Source organism: Numenius arquata, chromosome 4, assembly GCF_964106895.1.
Source record: "Numenius arquata chromosome 4, bNumArq3.hap1.1, whole genome shotgun sequence".
Classification (NCBI taxonomy): domain Eukaryota; kingdom Metazoa; phylum Chordata; class Aves; order Charadriiformes; family Scolopacidae; genus Numenius; species Numenius arquata.
Window position 1 is genome coordinate 56,139,231 of NC_133579.1, and position 23,621 is coordinate 56,162,851.

General features: G+C 37.1%; 1 protein-coding gene across 1 annotated transcript in view; it reads right to left on the reverse strand.

The window, feature by feature from the left end:
- Positions 1-23,621, reverse strand: part of DROSHA (drosha ribonuclease III) — a 70,855-nt gene that overhangs the window by 30,979 nt on the left and 16,255 nt on the right. Inside the window, exons 8-16 of the mRNA XM_074146325.1 lie at positions 23,037-23,123; positions 22,841-22,927; positions 19,712-19,783; positions 18,032-18,113; positions 16,671-16,745; positions 13,146-13,315; positions 8,469-8,593; positions 6,308-6,407; positions 3,192-3,299 (exon numbers count right to left, since the gene is read on the reverse strand). Coding sequence (XP_074002426.1) covers positions 3,192-3,299; positions 6,308-6,407; positions 8,469-8,593; positions 13,146-13,315; positions 16,671-16,745; positions 18,032-18,113; positions 19,712-19,783; positions 22,841-22,927; positions 23,037-23,123 — 906 coding nt within the window. The remainder of the gene's footprint in view (positions 1-3,191; positions 3,300-6,307; positions 6,408-8,468; positions 8,594-13,145; positions 13,316-16,670; positions 16,746-18,031; positions 18,114-19,711; positions 19,784-22,840; positions 22,928-23,036; positions 23,124-23,621) is intronic.

Below are 23,621 nucleotides of genomic sequence, written 5' to 3' on the forward strand. Positions count from 1 at the left end.
ATCCAGGAAACAGATGATGTTTTCTTGTCAAGGAAATTTTCAATAAAAAATTAACTAACTGTATGTTGCAACAGTGAAAGTCTCACTCTTCCAGTGCTTTAAAGCAGGAATTCTACACTAATACTAATGACTTTGGATGGATCTGGGTTGAAATAAGCAAGTAGTATAGTTTATCAGTATGGTAGTGCGGAGAGATGCAAGAAAAACAAACATATAAAGCAGATGATGTTTAATTTACGGAATGAATGATTTTACAGATTTCTGCATGTAATTAAGGAAAGAACAGCAGAAAATACAAATCGGTGAATGTTACAAGATTGAGAAGTTAAGAATAACCAATGGCAATACTTTGTTTAAGTAAAAGACTGAAATTCTGGAAAGCTGAACACAGGGCTAGAAGGTAAACATGGAAGCAATTACTTAACAGCAAGAAAAAGACTCTCTGGTTCTACGAATGGCAGAAAATTGAAAAACCACTCCAAGCAAACTGAGTAAGTTTAAGTGAAACTTTATTTTGTTCCCATGTCACTCATTTAGAATTTTCTTTGGATAATTAATTCGGATAATTCTTCAGATAATTAGAACACTCCTCTTACCTCCATATGAACTGTACAGGTGTGCTTCCTATGTCTTCCTTCATGGAAGGAATTAATTACAAAAAAACCCCACCCAAACTTTCTTCATAGGCCAACTCTGCTTCCCTCCCTGTATGTTCCATTGCACAAGCCACTAGGCAGAAGGAGTCCCTCAAGCAAGATTTAATGTTCTTTATACTTAGGAACCAATACATGTGGCCCAAAGTTTGAGGACTGAAATATAAAATTTTAGATTTTTTATCAGCTGTGGTGCGGTGAACAAGGAATTGACATCTCCCTGGGAGCACACAGAAAGTCTTTAATTTGACTCTTGCAGTTATATTGAAAGTGCTGCTTTCATGGCACTAAACACTTGCTTGATTCAATTAATGTGCATCATATTGGATGATAGCTATTTGAAGTTTCTGATGTTTTATTTATTTATCTCTTTATATAAAATAAAATATCTGCTTTAAAAATTGCATTAGGCTAAAGAATGACTAGTGATTAAAAAAAGTCTCCTGAAAACATACGGCTATAGGAGTTATCCCATAAGCCTTGGTACTTGCATCTGGTCATAAACATATGATTAACTTATTTTAAAAAAAAAAAAAAAAATTAAACTATGCTGCATGTTCTTTTCTTGCTGCAGTGGCAGTTGCTAACATGGCAAGGCAGTGGCTCTCTCAGATGCTCCCAGCTACTGCCACCATCCCCCAGGTTGACAAATGCTCCTGACCTGAAGCTACTAAGAAGAACCTGGTGAGCTGAAATATTTCGTAATGCATCATTTCTCTCCTCACCCTGAACACTTAACACAGCTGCTGAGGGCACACCAGCAACAATACAGGCAATGATGGGGGTGTGGGGCAGGGTGTGGTATCTTCTCAGCGTAGCCCCATCCTGCCAGACTGAGTAGCAAGTGCTGCCCAGCTTAGTGGCCAAGTAGTGGACTTCATCTACTGGATAACTGCAAGTTAGCTGGGCAGAACATAGCCATTTTTAATTTCTGGAATATTTCACTCACTTTTTTTCCTCCCCTTCCACACGGTTCATTTCTGACACTGCAAAGACCAGTGTCACTACTGCTACATGGAACTTAGAGCAACCATAAGCTATCAGAGTGACTTAAAAGAGTTTCAATCTTCTAAACGGCAATGCTTTTAAAAGTATTAATTTTAAATCACTGCACTTTAGCTCTGCTCACAGAGTTGATTTATGTGTATTTAGTTTTAGTCTTCTTTAATCTCGGAAAAAGCATGTAGCAACAGCAGTAATCTTTCATTTTACAGACATAGTTTGCCTACTCTTGGCCTCTCAAAGAAATCAAATCAAAAGACCTTCATACCAGAACTGGCTGATTTAGATGTTATAGCTGCAGATGGGCACAAAAACGTGAAATAACTTTACTTTCATCATTCTTTCGTGTTTTGCTGTCCTTCAACAACAAAACGAAAGAGAAATATCCAACAAGGCATTAAGAGATGAATCACAGAAGATATAATGAATAACACAGAACTGCTTCAAAGCTCCTAAGTTAGAAATTTACACTGTTTACTTAACCTGGAAAAACAGATGCAGTTCACAACAAAAAATTAGGAAAAAGCTGTAATTTTCCTCAGCAATGTGAGAAATTACTATTGCACTATTCTCTTACTTTGACTTCAGAAGCAATAGTAGAATCACAAGAAAGGCTTCAGACAGAAAAAAAGCAAATTTATTAGCATTTCTCTCCCGTTAGAATTTCCCCTTTGGCCTTAGCAGATTTCTAAGATAACAATGGGATTTCTACCTATACCTCTGCCTAGCAACGCCCAAAGTTTATAATTCATACTGTTGAGTTAATATTAAATTTAATTAAGCATTTAATATTTATATAATTTAAGCATTTAATTCTTAAATAAGTCTCCAAAACAACAGCTAAAAAAATATGCGTGTGTACCTCTAGTATATTTATTGGCTGCTATAACTACTTGAATTTTACAAATACAGTATTATATAAAAATTGCACTTTTTTAATCACATTGCAAAGCTGGTGGCTGTCAGCTCCTTCAGAATGGGATCTGGCAGAGATCTGTACCTTGCAGATATCACGCATATGAAACAGAGTATCTGAAAGATATCTTCCTACTGAGGGTCATCTGTTTTAATCCAGAAGTTAGTTGTGGGGGGGTTTTTTTCTTTCTTTTCTTTCAAGTAAAAAGATATTTTTTCATACTTCACTGTAAAATTGATTTTTTTAAAAAGCTATCTAAATAGAAAAATATATTAAAATAAAAATACCTATAACCAGCCCAACTGATGGATGAAGAAGCCCTTGGAGTTCCACACCAGACTCAAAATTTGGCTAACCTCCAGCCTCAAGCTGGCCATTCCTCACCCCTCTCCCTCATGCTAATCAACCAGTGGCAAGAAAATTAAAAATTTAAAATAACTTTTTGTGTGTGCGTGTGGAGGGGGTGGACAGGACATTAGAATAGTTCCCTAAATCAACAGGTCTTATTGAGGGCAAAAGTACTAATTCCCACTTGCCTAGAATCACAGCAAACCCTTGCAAGAGGCAAATGGCAGCTATCAAGAAAAAAAATACATCAGACATCTCTGTGGTTTAGTCACCTGGCAGACATCAGAGCGTATCCCTGTTTTCCAGAATCCCTGGCTACTCAACTCGACAGTCACTTCACGTCTCATTGTGTTCTTCTGACGAATTTTCTGCAGTGCTTCCTAGACAAGGAGACAGCAGAACTTCTGTGAGGAACTTTGTACGACAAAGCAGTATCAATGCACACGTGAGAACGTTCACAATACGTGTTTACGGTTAGTTTTTGGTGAGCAGTTTCTAAGACCAGTCCAAATCTTGTAACTGCCAGCTGCAGACTGTGGTGGAGGAGCAGGAGTAGAGTGTAGACAGAGGATTTTAGTAGATTGGGAAGAGAAGAGAACAGAGGCGACTAGATTTTTTTACTGCAAATTCCAGAACAAACCAGTCCAACTGATACATCCAAGGTGATACATAGGTAAGCAAGTTAAGGTCCTTATAATGAAAGCACCTTCTTTACTCCATGTGCAAAACAGCCTCTTCATTGAAGTACTCACCATGAGTACTCCTGGTTTGAAGCATTCAGTAGGAGTAAAACAGACTAAGTAAAAGAAAAGCTTTATTTTGTGATCTCAGCTACTTCATAATAGTTCCTGTTCAACATCATCAGTACTCCTAGTCCGGGAAAGGGGTCAGCACTCACTAGTCGGGAACCTATTATGATGAAATCTACCAATACTATTTCCATTAAAAAATTTAAAAAAAATAAATCTGATTTGCCATGACCACTGACTGTTTGGTGTTGTGTAAACAGCTTATTTGTCTCTAGAAACTAGAAACTATTCTAGAGATAGAATCATTAAAAGATTCTGACAGAATCGTTAAAAGAAAATATTTTCTGTAAAAATGGAATGAAAGAAAACCAGCTAAAATAAATCATCCCTGGATCAGGATCTCCTGGTTCCAATATTGCAAAGCCTCCGGGGCATGCAAGCTCCCCACACAGAATGCACTAATGGTGAAGACTCCCTCAGCGCTCTTCCTTCTTCAGAACACAAAACTCTTCAAAGCTGCAACCCATCTTCCCTCTCCTTCTCCTTTTCACTACAGGCAGGGCACTTGCTCAAAGCTGTCTCTTCCCAGCTTCCAGTCTGAAGCCTGTGAGCATCTCCGGGCAGAAATGGGCTCTGTCTTCCATTCTGCAGAGACTCAAAGAGTGGTTCCAAGGGGCACATCTATCCACATGCAGATTCATCAAACCTCAGACACCTCAATACTAAGACACCTAGGGTAGAAGCCTAGCTAGCCCTGGCTCCTTTTATATTCAGTGAAGGGGGATAAATGGCTTCAGAAAATGCGTTTCTCTCTCCACTGACTTCAAAGTGAGCCTTCAGGTCCCAATTTATGCACCTGCTGTAAGCGCTCCAAGTTAGATTAGAGGAATAAAGCCTCCAGGCATGACCTTGTCACAAACAATAACATCATACAATCTCATAGTAGTGAATGACCAACGGCAGAGGGAACAGAGATGCTTACAGCACTACGCCCCTTGTGCATTGTCTAAAATTTGCATATCGAGGCTGTGTCATTGGGTTTTCCAAGATGGGTGTTAGAGTGTTTTCTAGACCTGGCTGTACTTTCAAGGCTGACTGGCTCAGAAGCACTCCAGTGTTACTCATAATATATGATTCATAATCTTTAAACGCCCATGTATCAGTCAGGTGCAGCCCTACAGCTCCTCCTAAGTTACCGACACCTCCACTGTCAAAATGCATAGGTTACCCTCACATAAAGCTCCGTATGCCTCTCTGATGGCAGACAACTACTTGAGAAACACGTTATCCTAGATAATACAGTCTAGAAACAAAAATCAGCACACACTGAGGAAGTGATAAATACCAAAGGAGCATTTTATCTTTTGAAGCAAAACATAATCACTCCCATATATCCACTCCACTACAATTTTACAAATAAGTTGTCCATTAGCCCCTAATGAAAAGATACCCATAAAACAATGGTCTTCCCTTCTACTTGCTCAGAGTGTAGAAAGCTGTAGTAAACAAAATGTCCTACAGGGACAACGCTTTTTTTCCTTACAACTGTGGCATAGTTAAGTCACAACTTCAGGGTTTTTTTTCCATTTACAAGTAAGGAAGCTAAGGACTTATTTAATATCACCATAAATAAAATGATAACTAAGACTCTTGCTCACGCCAACAGCATACTGTGCTTTACAGTAATAATAAAAATCAGGTGCAATGTCAAATGTATCAAACATTTACTGCAACCAAAGCTATACAATAAGCAAACTGGGGAAGACTCAGGAATTGGACTCAACAAACCCCATGGGTCCTTTCCAACTCAGGATAATCTACGATTCTATGAATCATTAGGGTTTCTAATCAATAAATAAAAATACACCACCACTTAATTAAACTCCATCCAGTACCAGAGAAGTTAATTTCTCCTCTATGGATTCTTTATGTAAGGTGCCCAATTAAGACTGCCTGGTAGACGTGCGCCAGACAAATTCAAAACTTCAGTCCAAGATCTTAAAAAAACAGATACCTGAGAGCAGGTAGCTTTAGTATATTTAGGTGACTTTTTCTGATTTTAATTCCCAACTGGTTGAGCATCTGCACTTGGGAAATGCTTATTGCTTATCACTTTGGGGGAAAAAAGAGAAAAGACAAAAATTCAACAAATACTTCGTCACTTAAGATTACTGAAAATAACAACAACCAGATGATTTTGACTCAAATATCTTAAGGAATGTCACTAAGACTGCCTAATAAATTATAGTGTAAAACCACACACAAGTGCAGCAGTTTTTAAGCTCAAAAGAGAAATGTTTAAAATTATGGGCCGGTTAAAAGTGCACTCTGAAATAAAAAGTCATTCTCTATGCTAATTCCTGAAACCATTAATGGCAATGGCTAATAAGAAGTTATGGTTCTATAATGATCATTTCTATAATTGGGAAAAAAACATGCAGTAGTTTGACAACTGAGAAAAGGGAAAAAAAAGACATTCACTAACGAGCAAAGATAAAAATAAAATCAGTGTTTGCAGCCGGAAAAGAAAATTTGTTTGTAAAGGATTTCTACTGTTTCCATAAACAGGGTGGTCATATGGCTTTATTCCATCTTGAATTACCATGCTCAATTATCAATCGTAAGAAGGCCCAGCATACCTCTCTTTGTGATAATTTCTGTTTATCAGCCTGTTTGACTTTGGGACTATTAGCCAGCAGGTGACGCAGCTTCACATAACTCTTCCACAGCTTTTGGTATCTAAAGGACAAAAACAGAACAGAAATATTTCAGTCAATACATGTCGCAGTTTCAGTTAGGATAGATTTAACCTTTTTATTAGCAGCTAGTATAGTGCTATGTTTTGGATTTGGGATGAGAAATACGTTTGCTAGCGCATTGGTGTTTTTAGCTGCTGCTAAGCAGTCAGGGCTTTTTCTGATCCTCACACTGCCCCACCAGCCAGCAGACTGGGGGTGCATAAGAAGTTGAGAGGAGACACAGCTGGGACAGCTGATCCCAACTCACCAAAGGGATATTCCACACCATATGACATCACGGCTCAGTATATAAAGGTGGGGGAAGAAGAAGGAAGCAGGGGGGAACTTTCCGAGTTACAGTGTTTGTCTTTCCATGTAACCATTAGGGGTGATGGAGCTCTGCTTTCCTGGGGATGGCTTTCCTGCTGATGGGAAGTAATGAATTAATTCCTTGTTTTGCTTTGCTTGCGTGCACAGCTTTTCCTTTACTTAATAAACTGTCTTTATCTCAACTCACAAGTTCTCTCACTTTTACTCCTCTGATTCTCTCCCCAAATTCCCCTGGGGAGAGTGAGCGAGCAGGTGCATGGTCCTGGTTAGCGGCTGGGGTTAAACCACAACAGTACAACAAAAGGCTTCTCACCATTTGTCCTTACGAACACACCAGCTGCTATTAATGTTTTGTATCTCTATACTATTTGCAAGGTTCTACAACTTTACAAATATTAAGAAATTCAGCATCAAAATGTAGGTGGTTCTTACATTCTTTGGTCTATTTATTTTATTTTTATGGATAAGAAAAGACAAGGAGGATTAAAAGTCATGTTCAAAGTCAAAAGAAAATATGTTATTATCTGGATAAGCACTCACTCTTCCCACTTCCCACCATATTAAATCTAAAATTGTCAACAAGGACTTGTAGAAGAATATGTATGTCATATATGCATATATGAGTGATCGGGCCTCAAAACTGCAGACGAAATTCAACGTCCTTAAAAGACACTGGAGGAAAATGCATGAGGAAAAAGATAACTTTAACTACACATGCAAAAGAGATGGGCTCTGTCTGTCATCATTCAGAAAACAAATCTCCAAATCATTGGAAGAGTTCCCTGAAATTGTGAGAGATTCAGAAAAGAATTGTGAACAAAATCCAGCAATCATTTCTATGCTACTACACAAAATCCACAGAGAAACAATATTTCTTGCTTTGCCTGAAGTTCTGATTCCCTCTCCATTCCTTCACTGCATTGCTCCCAATCTCTATAAGGATATAAAAGGTACGGAGAAAACTAGCATGGATGCAAGAGCTTCCAAGCTAGGAAACAGTACATAGACTTGATCCCTCAAGTGACAGAAAGAGACGACTAAGTAGGATATGGCAGGGTGCAAGAAACATAAATGTCACAAAGAAAGCAAACATAAAACAGATATATCCTTCATTATCAGATATAAGACCTGAAGAGCATCTAATTAAACCACCAAGTAGCAGCTCTGAAACAAAAGTCAGTCCTTCTTCAAAATATGTACAATAGTGCTAGGAAAGTGATTACCTGGAATCTTCTGCCTGTCAGTAGCATAAAAAGATTCAAGCAGTGATTTGAGAAATTTAGAGAAGGAAGATCCATTCAGGGCTGCTAAACAAAATGATCTAAATACATCTTCTAACTCAGAAGTCTTTATGGCACAGACTTTTGGAAGCCTGGGTAAGCATTTCTTCCCCCCGCCTTCCTGTTACACTATTCTCTCTGAAATCTCACAACTGGCCTCTCAGAGAAATAACGTGGAGCTTGAGGAACTTTTGGTGTGACCTAGAAGAACTGTTCTCAGGTTGAGAAATTTCATACTCCACACGCATGCATATTTACTTCAGCAGATCCTGAATTATGCCAGAAAAAGAAGTTACACCTTATATTCTCTAATTGACAAGAGCTAGTGTCCAATGCCACAAGAAGCAAGCTTTATATCGGACTCAATTAAGCATATAAACAAGCCCTATTTAAGCCACAAATGATAACAGTAATGAGCTTCTGAACAAAAGATGGAAGGAAAAGCATCTTACTGAGGATCTCCAGCATAGCTGAGCTGAGCAGGTCGTATCCCAAAGTGGACAATAATGGGGAAAGTAATTACATCAGGATTGAACTGTTCGCGGTCCAGTTGATCAATACGAACTGAGCTGGGTTTCTAGGAGGAAAACAAAATAAACCTAATTGACAACAGCTCCATGGAAAATGTATTGCCTCTAGCCAACACTATCCAGGAACCACAAAGCAGCAACACTAAAAGCTCATTAAAATACACATAAAACTAATAATTAATATTATAATCAATATTTGATTATAGAGAAAAAGGAAGTCTTTTTATTTTCATTTTACAAGTCAGGAAATTTAAAGTTTGATTATTTCCAACTTAAAATTTCTTTGGTTGAACATCACACTGGAAACAAAATCAGGATTAGCATTCCAGCATGCAAACTCCCACATTCCTGAGCAGTTTGCTAAGATTAGGTTAACTCTGTAATTTTAGTTCTGTTACTGATTTCCCAATGCAAGTGAAGCCATTATTAGATCCATTCAATCACACTGACTAAATAGCATTAAAAAAACCTGTCATGCTACTCTTAGAAAAGGCTTCTAGGCTGATGTGTACAATGAGGAATAGAGTCATGTATAATAAGGAGGCTTTTGTCCTTTTTACACTTCAAAACAGAAGTTCTTTTTATAGTTAAAAAGGACAGTGTAGAAGGAGGCTACTTTTGCTTCACCTCTAAAAACACAGAAAATAAGTAATTGCACATCACTGGAGAAGACCTGCTGCTTACATAGCTCTCAAACACTTATCTAACATATTTAAAAACTCAGCTGAAGGTGCAGTTTGTCTCCAAGTAAACATTTTCGCCATTACCTGACAAACTGCTTTGTTATACGCTTGCTTACTCCCCACTTTGCAATCAGCTGGATGAGGCCAATATTTTCTGCTTGTCTAAGGTTTCAGAAAAAGGGCACTACTTCTAGTTACCTGCATCTCAAAACTTCTAATTTAGCATTGTGAATTTTTCAAAGATGAGTTTCAGAGTTACAGAAACAGCTCCCACCATTCTCTTCACAAAACAGTAAGAACTGTGTCAAGAACAAAGCTTTCACCCTTCAAACCACCTTGATAGAACTGTTCGCAGGAATCATTTTCTGCATGGATAAGCAAAGCCAATTCTAGAAATAAAAGCAAGCCTCATCAGGTGGCCACACTTCAAATCTATTCTACAAAACCAGAAACTTACTTAAAACTTTGACATTCAGACAGAGAAACATTTTCCAAGGGAAAAATGCTTATCAGCTTCCCTTTGGACATGATGACTGAACACAAAGTTACATCTCCCCAGCCAAAAAAAGAGAAAAATAAAAATTAAGTTAGTTAGCTCATGCTGCCAAGTTTGTGGGTTTTTTTTAAAAAGAAAAAGAAAAGAAAAAAGAAGAGAAAAGGTTTTCCCCACAGCACTTCCAATAAAAAGGGATTAGGACAACAAAATCTAATGAAAAACATGGGGAGAATTTGTAGCAGGGAGAATGTTGTTCCCTAAACCAGAGCTTAAGTCCTGAAATTTAAGTTTGTCTGGTTTTGTGGGGCTTGCACAAAGCCAATTTCAAAAGCTTTTATCTTCACAAAAGTTGTTTGTTGGTTCTCCCCTCTCTTAACATTAAAAATGAGGAACTTCTGCCATCCCCGTCCCCTTAAGAAAGCAGCCTTGCTCTGCAACAGCTCCTCCAAGAACCAGAGTGGCAAATACAATTAACAGAATATGAAACAATAATTATACTTAATACACCAATTATAATCAATAAATTTTAAAAAATACAGATAATATTTTCCTATTCAAATGCTTCACATTTTAGACACTTAAATAGAAGAAATCTGATCCTCAAAAGTGGGAAAGGGAGAAGAGCTTTCAATATGCCTATAGCGGTATCTGTGTGAAACATGCGGCCTCGGGATCACTCAAAACCAGACTCTCCCTCATTATTTATATGCCACTGCCTTGGAGTTTTGTCACTCAGTTACACAGCTGTTCACAGATACCTGGTAACAACCAGGACAAAAGAACTCCTTGGTTAAGACTTAATCACAATTGTTCCTTCACTGAGGTTATGAGAGGGGAGTAGCGAGGCCACACTTTTTTCCTTCAGCACAGTGAACACTGGCTTCCTCTCTGGTGCTGTTCCTGAAGGATAAATGAACAAACAGCACCATACGGAAACATACAGTATAAATTGCACACTGGCAGACAGGACACAAGCAAATTAGATGTTACTCTGTCAGATTTTTATCCCTATGTTATTTTAAAAGTGCTGTGAGAGACCATCTAATAATCACAACTTTGCTTTTAAAATCTCATCGAAAACAAAGAAATTCTAACAGAACAGAGGCCCATTATCTTTGTTTCCTAATCCAAACCTCAGTAATCAAGGCTTTGCTGATACTAAAAGACATGATGAGATTGCGTTGCAGATGTAGAACAAAAGTATGTTAGAATACATACATATTTGTACGAGTGAGAAAAGCAGCAATATTTTAGAAAGAGTGAAGAATTATTAAAATTTGTGAACCTTTAAATCCATTCCAACACAAAGTTTCACTGAACTAATGAAACACCATGAATAAATTAAATGGTTTTAAATAAAGCTGAACTACTATTAGCTGTTTAAGTAAATGGGATTTCTCTTCTCCATCTTGCATATATACACCTAACTCTATAAAAAAAAAAAAATACATATATAAAACCTAGATCTGCTCACCATAATTACTATTTCTGAAGTGATGTTGTGGAGGAAGGCAGTGAAATAAAATTTAGTGGTTTTACTTTGTTGTGTCAAGTGGATAAAATTGAATTGAAGAGCTGTCATTTTCTAAAGCAGTTTCACATTGTCTCTATAACAGAACTGTTTTATCCTCTAACGTTGTAAAATGCACAGAAAATACTTTCATATTCTATTTTTCCGCTTACTTTCATACTCAATAGAATATGCTGCAATGAACAGAAAAAATCCACAAACTGAGAAGAAAGTCATTGCAATCTTCTCGAGGAAAAAAAAGTTCTAATGATGGTATTAAAACATGACAACGTTTCAAAGTGCTGCAGATTTCTTTTATGCCTACATATTTTGATGTCCACACACATCACTAAAAAACATTGTCTTGTAGAATGCAAAGTCTGTCAGTTAAAATCACACAATATCTCAAAATTAACACTACCACTCTCAAACTGCACTGCCTTGTGCACACAGACATTTGCCATTCAGTGGCACAAGGAAGGAGTATATATGCGTTCCTTCATTCTAAACAAAAAAGCACATTTTCAGCTAACTGAAATCAGTGAATCTTCAGCAAAATCACTCAAGTTACATCAGCGCATACCATTCAGATGCTGACCACTTGTGCACTAGCACATACCTTGTATCACATAAACCACAGGCAATGTTAAGTTAAACAGCTAAGGCTAACAATTTCTATTATGAGATTCTGATTTAACACTCAGGTTTAACCAGCTCAGGTAGAATTTTCCATAGTAACAGTTCACATGTATTCTGTATTTCTTGTTCCCACAATCTCATTTTCCTCTTGGTCTAGAAAGTTTTATCAAGAACAAAAAGACTCAGAATGAAATCAAGGGAAAAAGAAAATAGCTTGCCAAAGTTATGACTAGCTTATGAAGTAGTTTACTAAATGTAATGCTGCCATACTTAAAAATGCGAACTTGAAAAATATATTTAGGAAGTCACCTTGGCTGCAGTCTGGGGACAGGTTTTTCAGCTAGCAAACTAAATTTCCCCTTGTGCATGATACCAACTCACGCTTATTCTGGAGAAGCTAAGAATCTTTGCTATGAGCAAAGGAGGAAAACAAAGTCAGAAAAAGAAAGGTATTAAAACTGAGAAAGCTGCGTGGCAGTCCAAAATATTAGGTCCAAAACATGCCTCTACTGCTGAGATATCACTTTGTGATAGCGGCCAAACCAGGCAAACAGAACCCTGCAGCTTTTAGGGGACATCATCTACTCTCGTGACCCATATTTCTTAAGTATGAAAGTCAGAAAAATAGGCTAAATTCACATAAACACTGGAGCTGAAAGGATTTGTGCTAAGAGAACATATACTTTCAGATACTAATTGTTTCAAAAATAATAAGGCCATAGGGGTTTCAACATCGGCACTGAAAATTAATGGATGCATTCATTAATGTACACAAAATTCCTCAGTGTGAGCGAGAGCAACATAGAAACAAAGGGGAAAAAAATGCAGAGAACACCTTTTCCATATTCAGGGCAGAATCTGGGTGGAGCACCTTAAATACAGCTAGAGGATCAAAAGAGGAAGATGAAAGAACATAGCAAATAGTTACTAATTCTCTGGTCCTATGTTGGGGAAAAGAGAATGATACGCCCATAAAGACTGTCTGAAAAAATAAGAAAGCAGAGGAGCAAACTACAATTTCAGATAGGTAAAATATAGCCATTCCTTTTAATGCACAGATTGAAACAGCTCATCTGGAAACCCGCCCTTCAGTAGAGCAGCAGAGGGTGCAATTCTTCCCAGGGTTGGAACAGGTCAATGAACTGTTCCTATAGTGATCTCCACTGTCACAGGTCATCTTTTCCCTTTCCGATTCAGCCTGTAGCAGACTCTCTGAAACAAGACATGTGTGTATCATTGGGCTGTTCATAAATCAGAATTATTTGCTCTACCATGCCAGGGCTGGTAACAATCATCCCTTTGCATTCTTCTGCATATTTCTGCCATTCCAGTTCTTCCCACTGAAGCATGTTGGCAATCTCCTCTTCAGGCACCAGAGCTTTATTGCATCGTAACAAGTACAGAAGAATCTGATGCATTGAGAGTACTTCTTTTCCTCCATCTTAAAAAAAAAAAAAATAAATAAAACACATTTCAGATACTCACTCCTAAAGGATGAGGAAAGAGAAAATACAGACAACACATATATTTGGATGAACAAAATAAAATGCAAAATGCTTAAGCGACTTGACAAATATGAAGGCAAATGTTTTATTGATGAATACTACATATGCATAAACACTTTGCTAAACTGGAAGCAATAATGGTAACGATAGCAAGAGTAACAGTTTCATCATACTGCAAAGCTGAAGATTCTAACTTGCTTGAAAAAACTTTAGAATGAGTAAGCAGAACAATCAGTTACATTGTCCAGTTATGTCTTCCTTTTCACACTTTTATCATTCTTTTACAATGGTAGTTAAAAAGCCTTTAGGCATTTATGCAGCTTTTTTAGAGAACACTCAAAATTTTACGGGATACTTCTGGATGAATGTAGAGAGTTATCCTTGCATTTTAAACTCATCTGTAGTGCTTACATGCTGTACCTGCAATAATGAAGACTAAATAGCCTCATGCTGTTTTCTGTCACTAAATGAATTGAGGGCACATGAAAACTGCTAAATACTTCCAAGACCCCAGAAAATACACACAGCAAAGGCTGCTTGTAACAAAGGAAGACAATATAATAAGCATCTGGCTGGCTCCAGGTAGCCAGTTACAGATGTGAAGATGCAAACAGGAAAGATGAGTGAGTGACAGTCTTGACAGACCACCACTCAGAAGACATCGACTATTCAAATTCAGTATGTCCACTCATATGAGTAAAAAGACAGACATGTTACTGCAGTGCTTTAATTTTGACACACATCTCTCTGACCCCCTCCTTCAGCAACAGGGTGTTAATATGTAGGTATGGAGGCATCTTCAAGTTTCATCCCCACAGTGCACAAATGTTGATTTCCCTTCCCCAGGGAGAAGGAGCAATCTGGTCCTGCCACTGAGTAAATTCTATCACTAAACACACAAAAAAAGCATGGAGAAAAAAAGAAGTAAAGTCTTAGGGCAATATGGGGGATGACACCACCGCACAAGGAATGTCATCCCAGGCACACAGGCAAAGCCTTGCAGTACTGCTGCACAACAGCAGTGTCGCGTCAGATGATGTCCTCTACAGAACACACGAGGGAACAAGAGCTTCTTACTTCAGCTGGGATTATAGCACTGTGGTACAGAATAGATGAAAGGGAATCATATAACTTGGCCTCTTAGAACAATTAACCTCATTCAAATTCCAAGAGGGAATCTTAAATGGGGAAAATACACCCCAAATGTCACTGGAAACAGAAAATACTTCTAAATAGCTATAGGGGCAGATTATTATATGTGCAAAGTTTTCCTTCAAATTAAAGGGGGACTCAGTTTACAAGATTTTGTTTTTGTCAACAACTAGATTATACTGTTACGCAAGAAGTAGCCCATGTCCAACAATCTCTAAAAATTTAAAGAGCGTAGCCTGACTCACTGAAGACCATGTACTGGAAGGGGACAGGTTGCTATAGGTAGCTGTACTAAACAGTAGTTAGACAGCTAACCTTTCCTGGGTCAGAACACGCAGTGCTTGGGACCTCAGACATTTTTTCTAGTCTTTTACTCTCTTAATATATTTATCACCATAAAAATCTATGACAATGAATACAATGCAGCAAGTATCCTGCATGCTATGCCTCTCTGGCACTCGGTAAATCTGGTATGATTAGCTCAAATCTTAGAGCTACCCCAAAGCCTGTGTCTAAGTAATCCACACAGAAAACCTGACATCACAAACCTCATATTTTCAGACCACGTTAAAAAAACAAGAAGGAAAGAAAAGTAGAGGAGATAGGAAATCAGCAATCCATTTCTATCTTTAAAGAGACAGTTGATGGATGTGTGGAGATCTGTTGCTTCTTTGATTAGACATGGATAAATAGTGTTCCGCAAACGTACCTGAAGGAAATAAGATTCCCACTCTCTGGAAATTAAAAATCTCCAGGGATATCTCAAAAAATAATCAATGCAAAATGCAAACTTGATTAAAAATATGTGTCATGAAGATGGTAAAAAGCAACTATATATGCAGAAATATCAGGGAAAAGACACTTTTATAAAGTGTTAGAAGCAGGAAACCTTATAGAGACTTATCTTTCCTATCAGTAAACAATCCAACAACACAGAAAGAGCTGACTTCTAAACCAAACTAAAAAAAAAAAAAATCAGAATATAAAAACCCCAAACTAACAGGAAAACACCCTCAAGCTACACAAACCAGGCAGGTCAAACTTGTTGTCACTCTATGATGAGGTCAAGTTAATCAGCCACATGTGGCTTGATGGCTTATTTCGTAAATTGCTTCAGCAGAACCAAATCAATGTTTGCTAGCAAGCCTCAGAGCTCTGCTTCTGATTGAGTAGTGTTGTGCATCCAGGAAGGAACAACAATTAGAAATATAGTCATCTAGCCATCAGTACTCTCCACAGTAACGAGCCAAACCTCATTTAGCTACAGCTATAATTAATATCCCAACTAAGTTTCAAAGCCCAGAGCAGAGAGCACCTCCAGGCCACTGCCCTCTTGATGAAGATTGTTCCATGTCTTATCTCCACCCTCAGTCCAGCAGCTGAAATGCGTCCTCCTGTCCACACAACCCCTCTGGAGCAATCACTGGCAGGATCTCAGCAGGACACATTTTCAATGGAGCCATGACATTTATATCAACTGAAAGTCTGTCCTAATATCTTAGGATGTGTTAAATGCCTGCATAAGCTGTTCACTCAAAACAAGTGTAACACTCCAGACTGAAACTTGTCCTTGGCTGGCAGGCTAGGGTTGAGTTGCACTGGAATGGTGTTTTTGTCTCTTTCAGCCTTTGTTGCAAGGTCTAAGCTTGCATTAAGATAAAGAAAGAAATAATCAAAACAACACGTGCTCAGGGGTGCCAATCATGCTGACCCTCAAAACTGTACATCAACAATTTTAATATAATCACATGGTATTCTGAAGAGCAAAGGGGACATTAAATTCAGTTTCACATGTGAGATTAGATAATAGCACTCCTCAAATGCCACAGCTCCATCGCAGGGCAGGACAAGGATGACCCAGCACTGCTTAAAATCACCACGACAGAGACAAGAGCTGGAAGTGGGACTTGGCCGGCCCATCTGAATCCCAGTTCTGAGTAAACCATTCACATTGCAAGCACTGCCAGCTTCAGATGGAAGCACCAGATCTCTACACTGACTGAACCATTTGACTTGCAATAAGTTTTTCTGTAGGCTTTTATTTTTGGGGGTTTTGTTTTTTTTGGGGGGGGTTTGTTGGTTTTTTTTTTTTGGTTTTTTAGATCTATTTCCCATAATGCTACATAATACAAACATTACCTGGAAGAAATCTCACAAATCGTGGCATGAAGTGAAATCTGGGGCAGCAAACAGAGTCATTTTCAGGCAAAGGACCTTAAATACGAAAAAAATACGGAAAATTTATGAACAGCAATGTATTTGCAAAAGAAGAAAAAAAGAAGGCAACCCTGCTGCAGATGAAACCAATGAATAGTAATTACATTTTATAGGGCCTAAGTTTCATTGAGAAACGTAACAAAATGCACAGCAGAGAGGAACAGAGTAACAACTTCTAGTGAAAACTTTCACATGGAAATTTCAAAGAAAGTTAAAATAACTTAAAAATAAAAAGAATCTAACAAAAACACAGCAGTTTTATTTAAAATAGTGATACAGAAAAAATATATATAATTAATTCACTTAAGCCCTTCAAACACAAGCACTAGTTTATTAGTTCCTCCCAATTAGTGGGGTGTTTTTTGGTTATAATAACAAAGATAGCAAGGAAATTTTCATCATGCTATTTTGGGTTTTTTCATTTCCTATTTCATCATCCAAAGCTTTGCATAAAAATAAAAGCAAAACCAGTAAGTACCTGGTGTTAAAAAAGAAAGAACAATCAGAACCAGTGATACAAAAGACAACATTGATGTCAGCATACAATTAGTATCAAACCCAAGAAGGCTAAACGAAATGTATGAAGCTTGTATGCTCCTCTGTTCACCTGCAATAAGTTCAGAGTGCATCTCCATAGGCAAAGTCAAGATACCAAAGCACACCTACAATTCTGACATCAAATTTCTTTGATATTCCTGGTTTTCTTTTACTCCAAGGGAAGGATCATCCCTGAAATTCTACTTTGTCGTAGTCTTCACAGAAACATACATTTTCATCTTGTCGAGTCAAAAACATTCAGCTATAATGACATGTTATCCCTCTACGGCTGGCTGTATGACATAGCTTTGTAAGTTGACTGCAGAGAAACACTGTATGAATAACTTGTTTGTTAGCTTGTAAAAGCAGAGAGAATAGTTCACCTGGCACCTTGGCTTTCAAAATACCATGCACACGATACTGTGGAATATTAAACATACTATAATATTTACTGTTTGATTAAAAAGAAGTTTGGGATTAAGGAAGAAATTTAGTTTCTCTGCAAGAATACAGTGCCAAGTTTGTGCATTTTAATTGCTATAATCCACACTAATGAACTCTAATATTTATCATCTTCAAGAACAAAGTGGAAGCTTGTCCCTCTCACGTAAGCAATCATTTGACTTTGTTCTCTTGAGGCCCCTCCCCACTTCTCTCTTTTAAAACATAACAAAATAGAGTCCTGTTTACAAAAGCTGAAACTAATTGGGGTTTTGTATGAGTTTTTTCCCTTAAATAAAAGTTACCTGTAAGATTCCAGTCATAGAGCTCCAAAATATCTTTGAATAGATATGAAGAGAACAGCTCAAGACCTCTCACACAAAAATTCTGGGGAAAGAAAAAATTATATGGAATTATAATTATATAATACTCTAATACAAATAATGCCAGTCACATGTATTTAAATAGAACAATGAAAAACCACAGTGTCTTCATATTTGCCAAATGCCAGACACTGGACTTTGGAAACAGTATTGATATGTCTGTAATCATCTACTGTAACATAACACAGTGATCTCCTTCACAAGGCATTGTCATGAAAGCATTGTAACAAAGACTCTTTAGTCAATGTCCACATCAACACTAAAGGCAGAAATTATGAATCTGTGACAATTAGTTCACCATGCACTAAAACGCTTTCACCTGAGTACGCTAAGCAGATGACATATTTCTGAGAAGGATCTTTTTCATAATTCATTTTTTCCTACATGTTCATATTAAAAGTTTATAAATCACCGTCTCTGATACCATGATCACTTCCATAGCAACATATCAGTACAATGCAAATTGAGGATTTTGACATCAAGAGCCAACAGGAAACGAGAGAATTAAAAAAAGAAAAAATAAGGAATGAGATTCTTCTCATCAAGTGGCAAAGCAGCACCTCCAAAGCTAAGAGCTTTCATTTAGAAATGAAGGAACTTAAAAAGCCTTCCTTAACAAACATCATCAGGCCAGGCTGATATAAATTGTAGGTGTATGATACCAGTCATAAATTCCAAATCCAACAAGACAATCTCTTTCACAAGAATGCACTAGTAAAGATGATCTATGAAGAGTCCTCTACCCAGTTGCTGTGTTCAATTGACTAGGACTCTAAAAAAACGTCAAATTCCTTGTTTTGCATGGTGGCCATTTGTTGTTTTAGAGCAAGATTTGGAGACAACATAGCAGATTCAGTAACAAAGAAATTAATTGCTTTGATCACATTAATCTTGCTGAGGAATTTCAGAGCTCTTGCATATATTTAGATGCTGTTGAGCACCAAAAAGAGAGATAACTAGAAAGGAAAATGTAAATATATGTGACTAAATTAAGCACTGATCCTATCTTAGTAGTTAATATGCAGGGGTGTTTCTGTACCTACACATGCTGCTCCACTGCAGCAATTTACTTCACAAACTGGTTTCACCAGGGATTAATTTGTAATAAAAAAAAAAAAAAATATTATGAACTGAATGTGCTTTGTTTGTATCCACCGGAAATTTGTTTTGGCAACAGCTTATATTAAGTACTGATAAGCAATCTTCAGAGCTTCAAACTCATGATTAAGTTTCAGCTCTGCCAATGACTTATGTGGCCCTGGCAAACCAGCACCTCCATATGCCTTACTTTTGTCATCCATAAAAGGAGGATAATGCCTAAATCAGCTTACAGATAAGAGTACCTGACATATATTGTATATAACTTAAAATGAAAAGAAGCTATGGATATAAGCACTTCTTACTATTTGATTTTAATATATGATAGCCTAGGTAGATGGATTTATGCTAGTACCTGTAAGTGCAAGTTCCTTTTCAGCCATTTGTTCAGAACACAGCCTGTCTCCGAGAGATTTCACAAGACGGGATTCTAAAGAGTTTAATCCATTAAGCATATCAACAACACATAACCCACATGACTTTTTGACTAATTATCCTTCTTACCTCAGGCATCATCTCCTCAATAAAATGAATTGTATAGTCAATGTTAAATCTGATTACTTTACATAGAGGAATCTGGAAGGAAAATAGAAATTCAGCATGAAAAATTATACAACATCAAACGTATAGTTAATGCAAGTTTGTATGCAAATGTATTACTGTCTGCTGAAAAGGGCACTTACTAAAACAGCTGCTTCTGGGGATCATACAAAGACAGGAACATGAGCATGTGCAAGAAAAGTAATGGTTCTAACCTCCACCTCTGTAATAACACAGGGCTGATAGGAGGGATGGTAAAGGAAGATTAAATAATGCCATCTACTGGAGACAAAATTTTGCTTAGAAGGAAACTCAAGACTCAGTAAAGCACTATCTTCTCTCACTTGTATATTTGGAAGTGAATTTATTGACACACCATGTCAGATTGATAGTGACCTGAAGGCAAGGTGGTTTTAGCACTCTGCCAATTCTGCTACCTATACTGTCTTAAAATATGGCTTTAAGTCATAGCAACACAATATAAGAACTTCAGGATATAAATTTATATTTTTATACTAATTTCATCCAATCCATATTCTCAGAACTTCACTCAACTAACTAGTAAGACAAATGTATAATTCCTTTTTTTCACCTTTGAAAAAAGGTTCCTACGTTTGCGCTCATGGACTTTTGAAGGTGTTTGTTTTTTAAATGGGATCTTCTATAGCAAAAATGCTAAATTTCTAAAAGACTACAGAAATGCCTAATCCTACCCTACACATCTGCAGCTTTTAGTAAGTTTTACTATTCACTGGCCTTGCAAGCACTAATGCATCTTAGAAAAATTCAACAGTCTGTGAAAGTGAGGCAACCCAAGGTTATTTTGCGCTGATAAGCATAAAAATCAATACCTGAATGGTGCTGAGGTGGACTTAACAATGGACTTAGCAGAGGTGCAATATTCTGCTTGCACCTTCTTGCAGCTTACTGTCAAACATTTGACTATTTTGTCTACAAAAATCTGTTGATATCTGCATGATAAACTAAGGAGCTACACCAAAAGACCAAACAAAAAATTGCATTTCCTACAATTTGATATAATTTTAAATGTGAATACAAAATTAAAAAACCTTGGAAGTCAAATGTCCCATTTCGAATCTGAGGAGAGGAAACCCTGTGACATATAAATTAGCGGGGCTTTTTTTAAAACAAAATAAAAATACAGGAGTGTTTGCTTACTTTCTAACATGTAAGTTCAACCAGCAGAGGATATTCCAGTTCAGAAACTCAGTAACCTGGGGTATTTTTCTTTGCTTTAAAATGAATGCTTTAGAGAAGTGACCATGACCAAAATCTCCATGAATTAGAGTTCCACATAAACAAGCAAATACATAGCAAAGGAACACGTGGTTGGTACTATAAAATTGTTTTCGTAGTTATATTAAGAAGATGATAATTTCTTTTATGACTGTACTAACCATTTTTCCTAATATCTGACTGGCTCATTTATTACTGAGTAATAGTAATAACAGTTGTAAGAATTCTAACAGTGTGCAAAGCTAAGACTTCAAGTTACAGAAATTTGGTTCATTCAAAGACGTTGGTGCTGAGATCTCTATTTTTGCTACCCTTTGCTACATCAGTTTTATCAAATACGTTCCAAAATGTCTCTCAAATTGCAGTTTATATGTTGCCAAAAATTGCCTCAAGACAGCAAGAAACTCCTTCCGAAGGGCTTTATACCTGCTAGTAACAGGAACTGACAATACAGTGTTGCTTTGTATGCAACTCTGTAAAAAAGTAATCACTTGCTGCTGATCACTTCCCCTATCTGGAATGAGAAAAACACACATGCACTTTACAGTAAGAGTAAGCTCAATGTCTTCACTAACTACTCATGTCAGACAAGAAGAGTTTTCCTTGTTCTCTGTACATTAAAGATTTCCATAACTCTCTCCCTTCCTGTCATGCAGTACACACAAAAACTAAAGATAAAGTAGTCTTTTTACCCTTATAATGGGAGTAAAACAAAACTGTTGATTTTGCTCATTTGCAAAGTGAAAATGTAAAGCCTTAGGACAAATTTGCCTTGAATCCCAAGGCTGAGTTAACGCCACCTGGCAGGAGCGCTTCACACTGCAACCCCACGGGCTGAACTCTACTCTCTTACTGACTTCTCATCCACAATACAGTCCCTTCCCCTATTTGCCAAAAGTAATGTGATGTCATATATAGTATGCAAGCAAACTGTCAAAGCAAAAAAAAATGCTTTCTTCTCAGTGCCTCTCAGCTCTAGTATTCTTACATCCCAGTCCTGTACCGATAACCATTCTTATACTGGGTTTTGGTACTGGTGGTGTAGCTAGTAATAGGTACAAAATCAAGGAAACAAACAAACCCTACAGCATTTGCAAAAACAGTTCTTGAAATATCAAGATAACAAGAAAATCTTCAAATGTACGGCAATTAAGTATTTGAGTATTTTTCATTCAGATATGGCTAACAGCTTTTACTGGAAAAGCAGTGCAGTCAGGTACCAATCGTGTCCTTTTCTTGTTATATTTGCTTTCAAAATATAAAATTGTCTTTAATATTGTCTACAACTTTTAATAATTAATTATAAATAAATAATTTAATAATTTTTAATTAATTATAATGTGCCTAGTTCCTGAAGAAGCTGAACAGATGTTAGAAAGTAGCGGATACATCTGGGTAAGTTTTTAGAAGAGAGAAATCCGTTTAGAGTGGGTCTCTGAAAAAAGTCCATTTGTCACTTAGTAAAGGGAAAATCTTTTTTTATTGTTGTTGCTGTTTTTTAAACTTTTTCAACTTAACAAACCTCCTCATCCAATTTAAATCCAACTAACAGTTTTAACAATTTATTCCATGGTTTATTTCACTTCCAAACTGTGAAACATGTAAAAACATTACTTTCATGCACACCACAGTCTCAGTCAGTTTGAAGATAATACTTACCACAATTAGTCAGGACAAAACCTGAGACTCATTAGCACCAATGTCTTTCCCATGTCCCCAGTGCCGGCAAGATGTTTGTAACATACATGTACCATTGTTTTACAGAAGTTCTACTTCAGGGAGAAACAGCTTGCCCTCCAAACAAATCCCATGTTACGTAGCAATTAACATACTTACATTTGTTAGTGGGGCATGTGCAAACATTGAGAACCCTTCAAAGATATACTCATGGTCATCATACTCAATAACAGTAGGTCTGTCTGTCTAAAAAAAGCAAACAAAACCACCAAGGAGTAAGCAAGAAGCAGTACTACTTCTATCACTGAAAAAAAAAAATTAGAGCCCTAGTTAGAATTATTTATAAAGTACTTACTAAGAAGTTTGTGGGAGGCGACACAGTAATTCGATAGTGGTATAGTCTTCCAGCATTGTTGGTCATGGGGCGACATGGTTTAATGGGCTTAAAGAAAAAGATAAGTAGAATTATGTGTAGAGTCAAGGCAAATTTAGATTAAAAGAGAGAATAAAGCATTTCTAATAGCCATGAAACATGCACTAGGAAAAATTAAATAAAAGCAGGTAGTCATAATTAAGCATTCTGGGAAGAGGGAAAGTGGGGACTTATCTACATTTTCACTTTCAGAGATATTTTTAAAGCTATTCAAAAGGAAAAAAAGGTGAAAAACATTGCTGTAATTTTGTCATTTTCCATTTGCCTCTCCATCTTTCTTATACACAGTAGTTAGTTGTTTACGTGCCAAACTACTTTCCTCTTTTATATAAATTCATTTCAGGAAACCGATTTTTAAAAGCTTATGAAAAGCAACCTGGACCTCACATGAGAAGATCTCGAAGTATGTTATCAAGATAGACAGCTATCAGCTCATCTGCATGGGGCAAATCTGGGGCCTGAAGAGAAAGGATTAGTGTATCACCAAGAGGCAGCTCTGGTAACCCT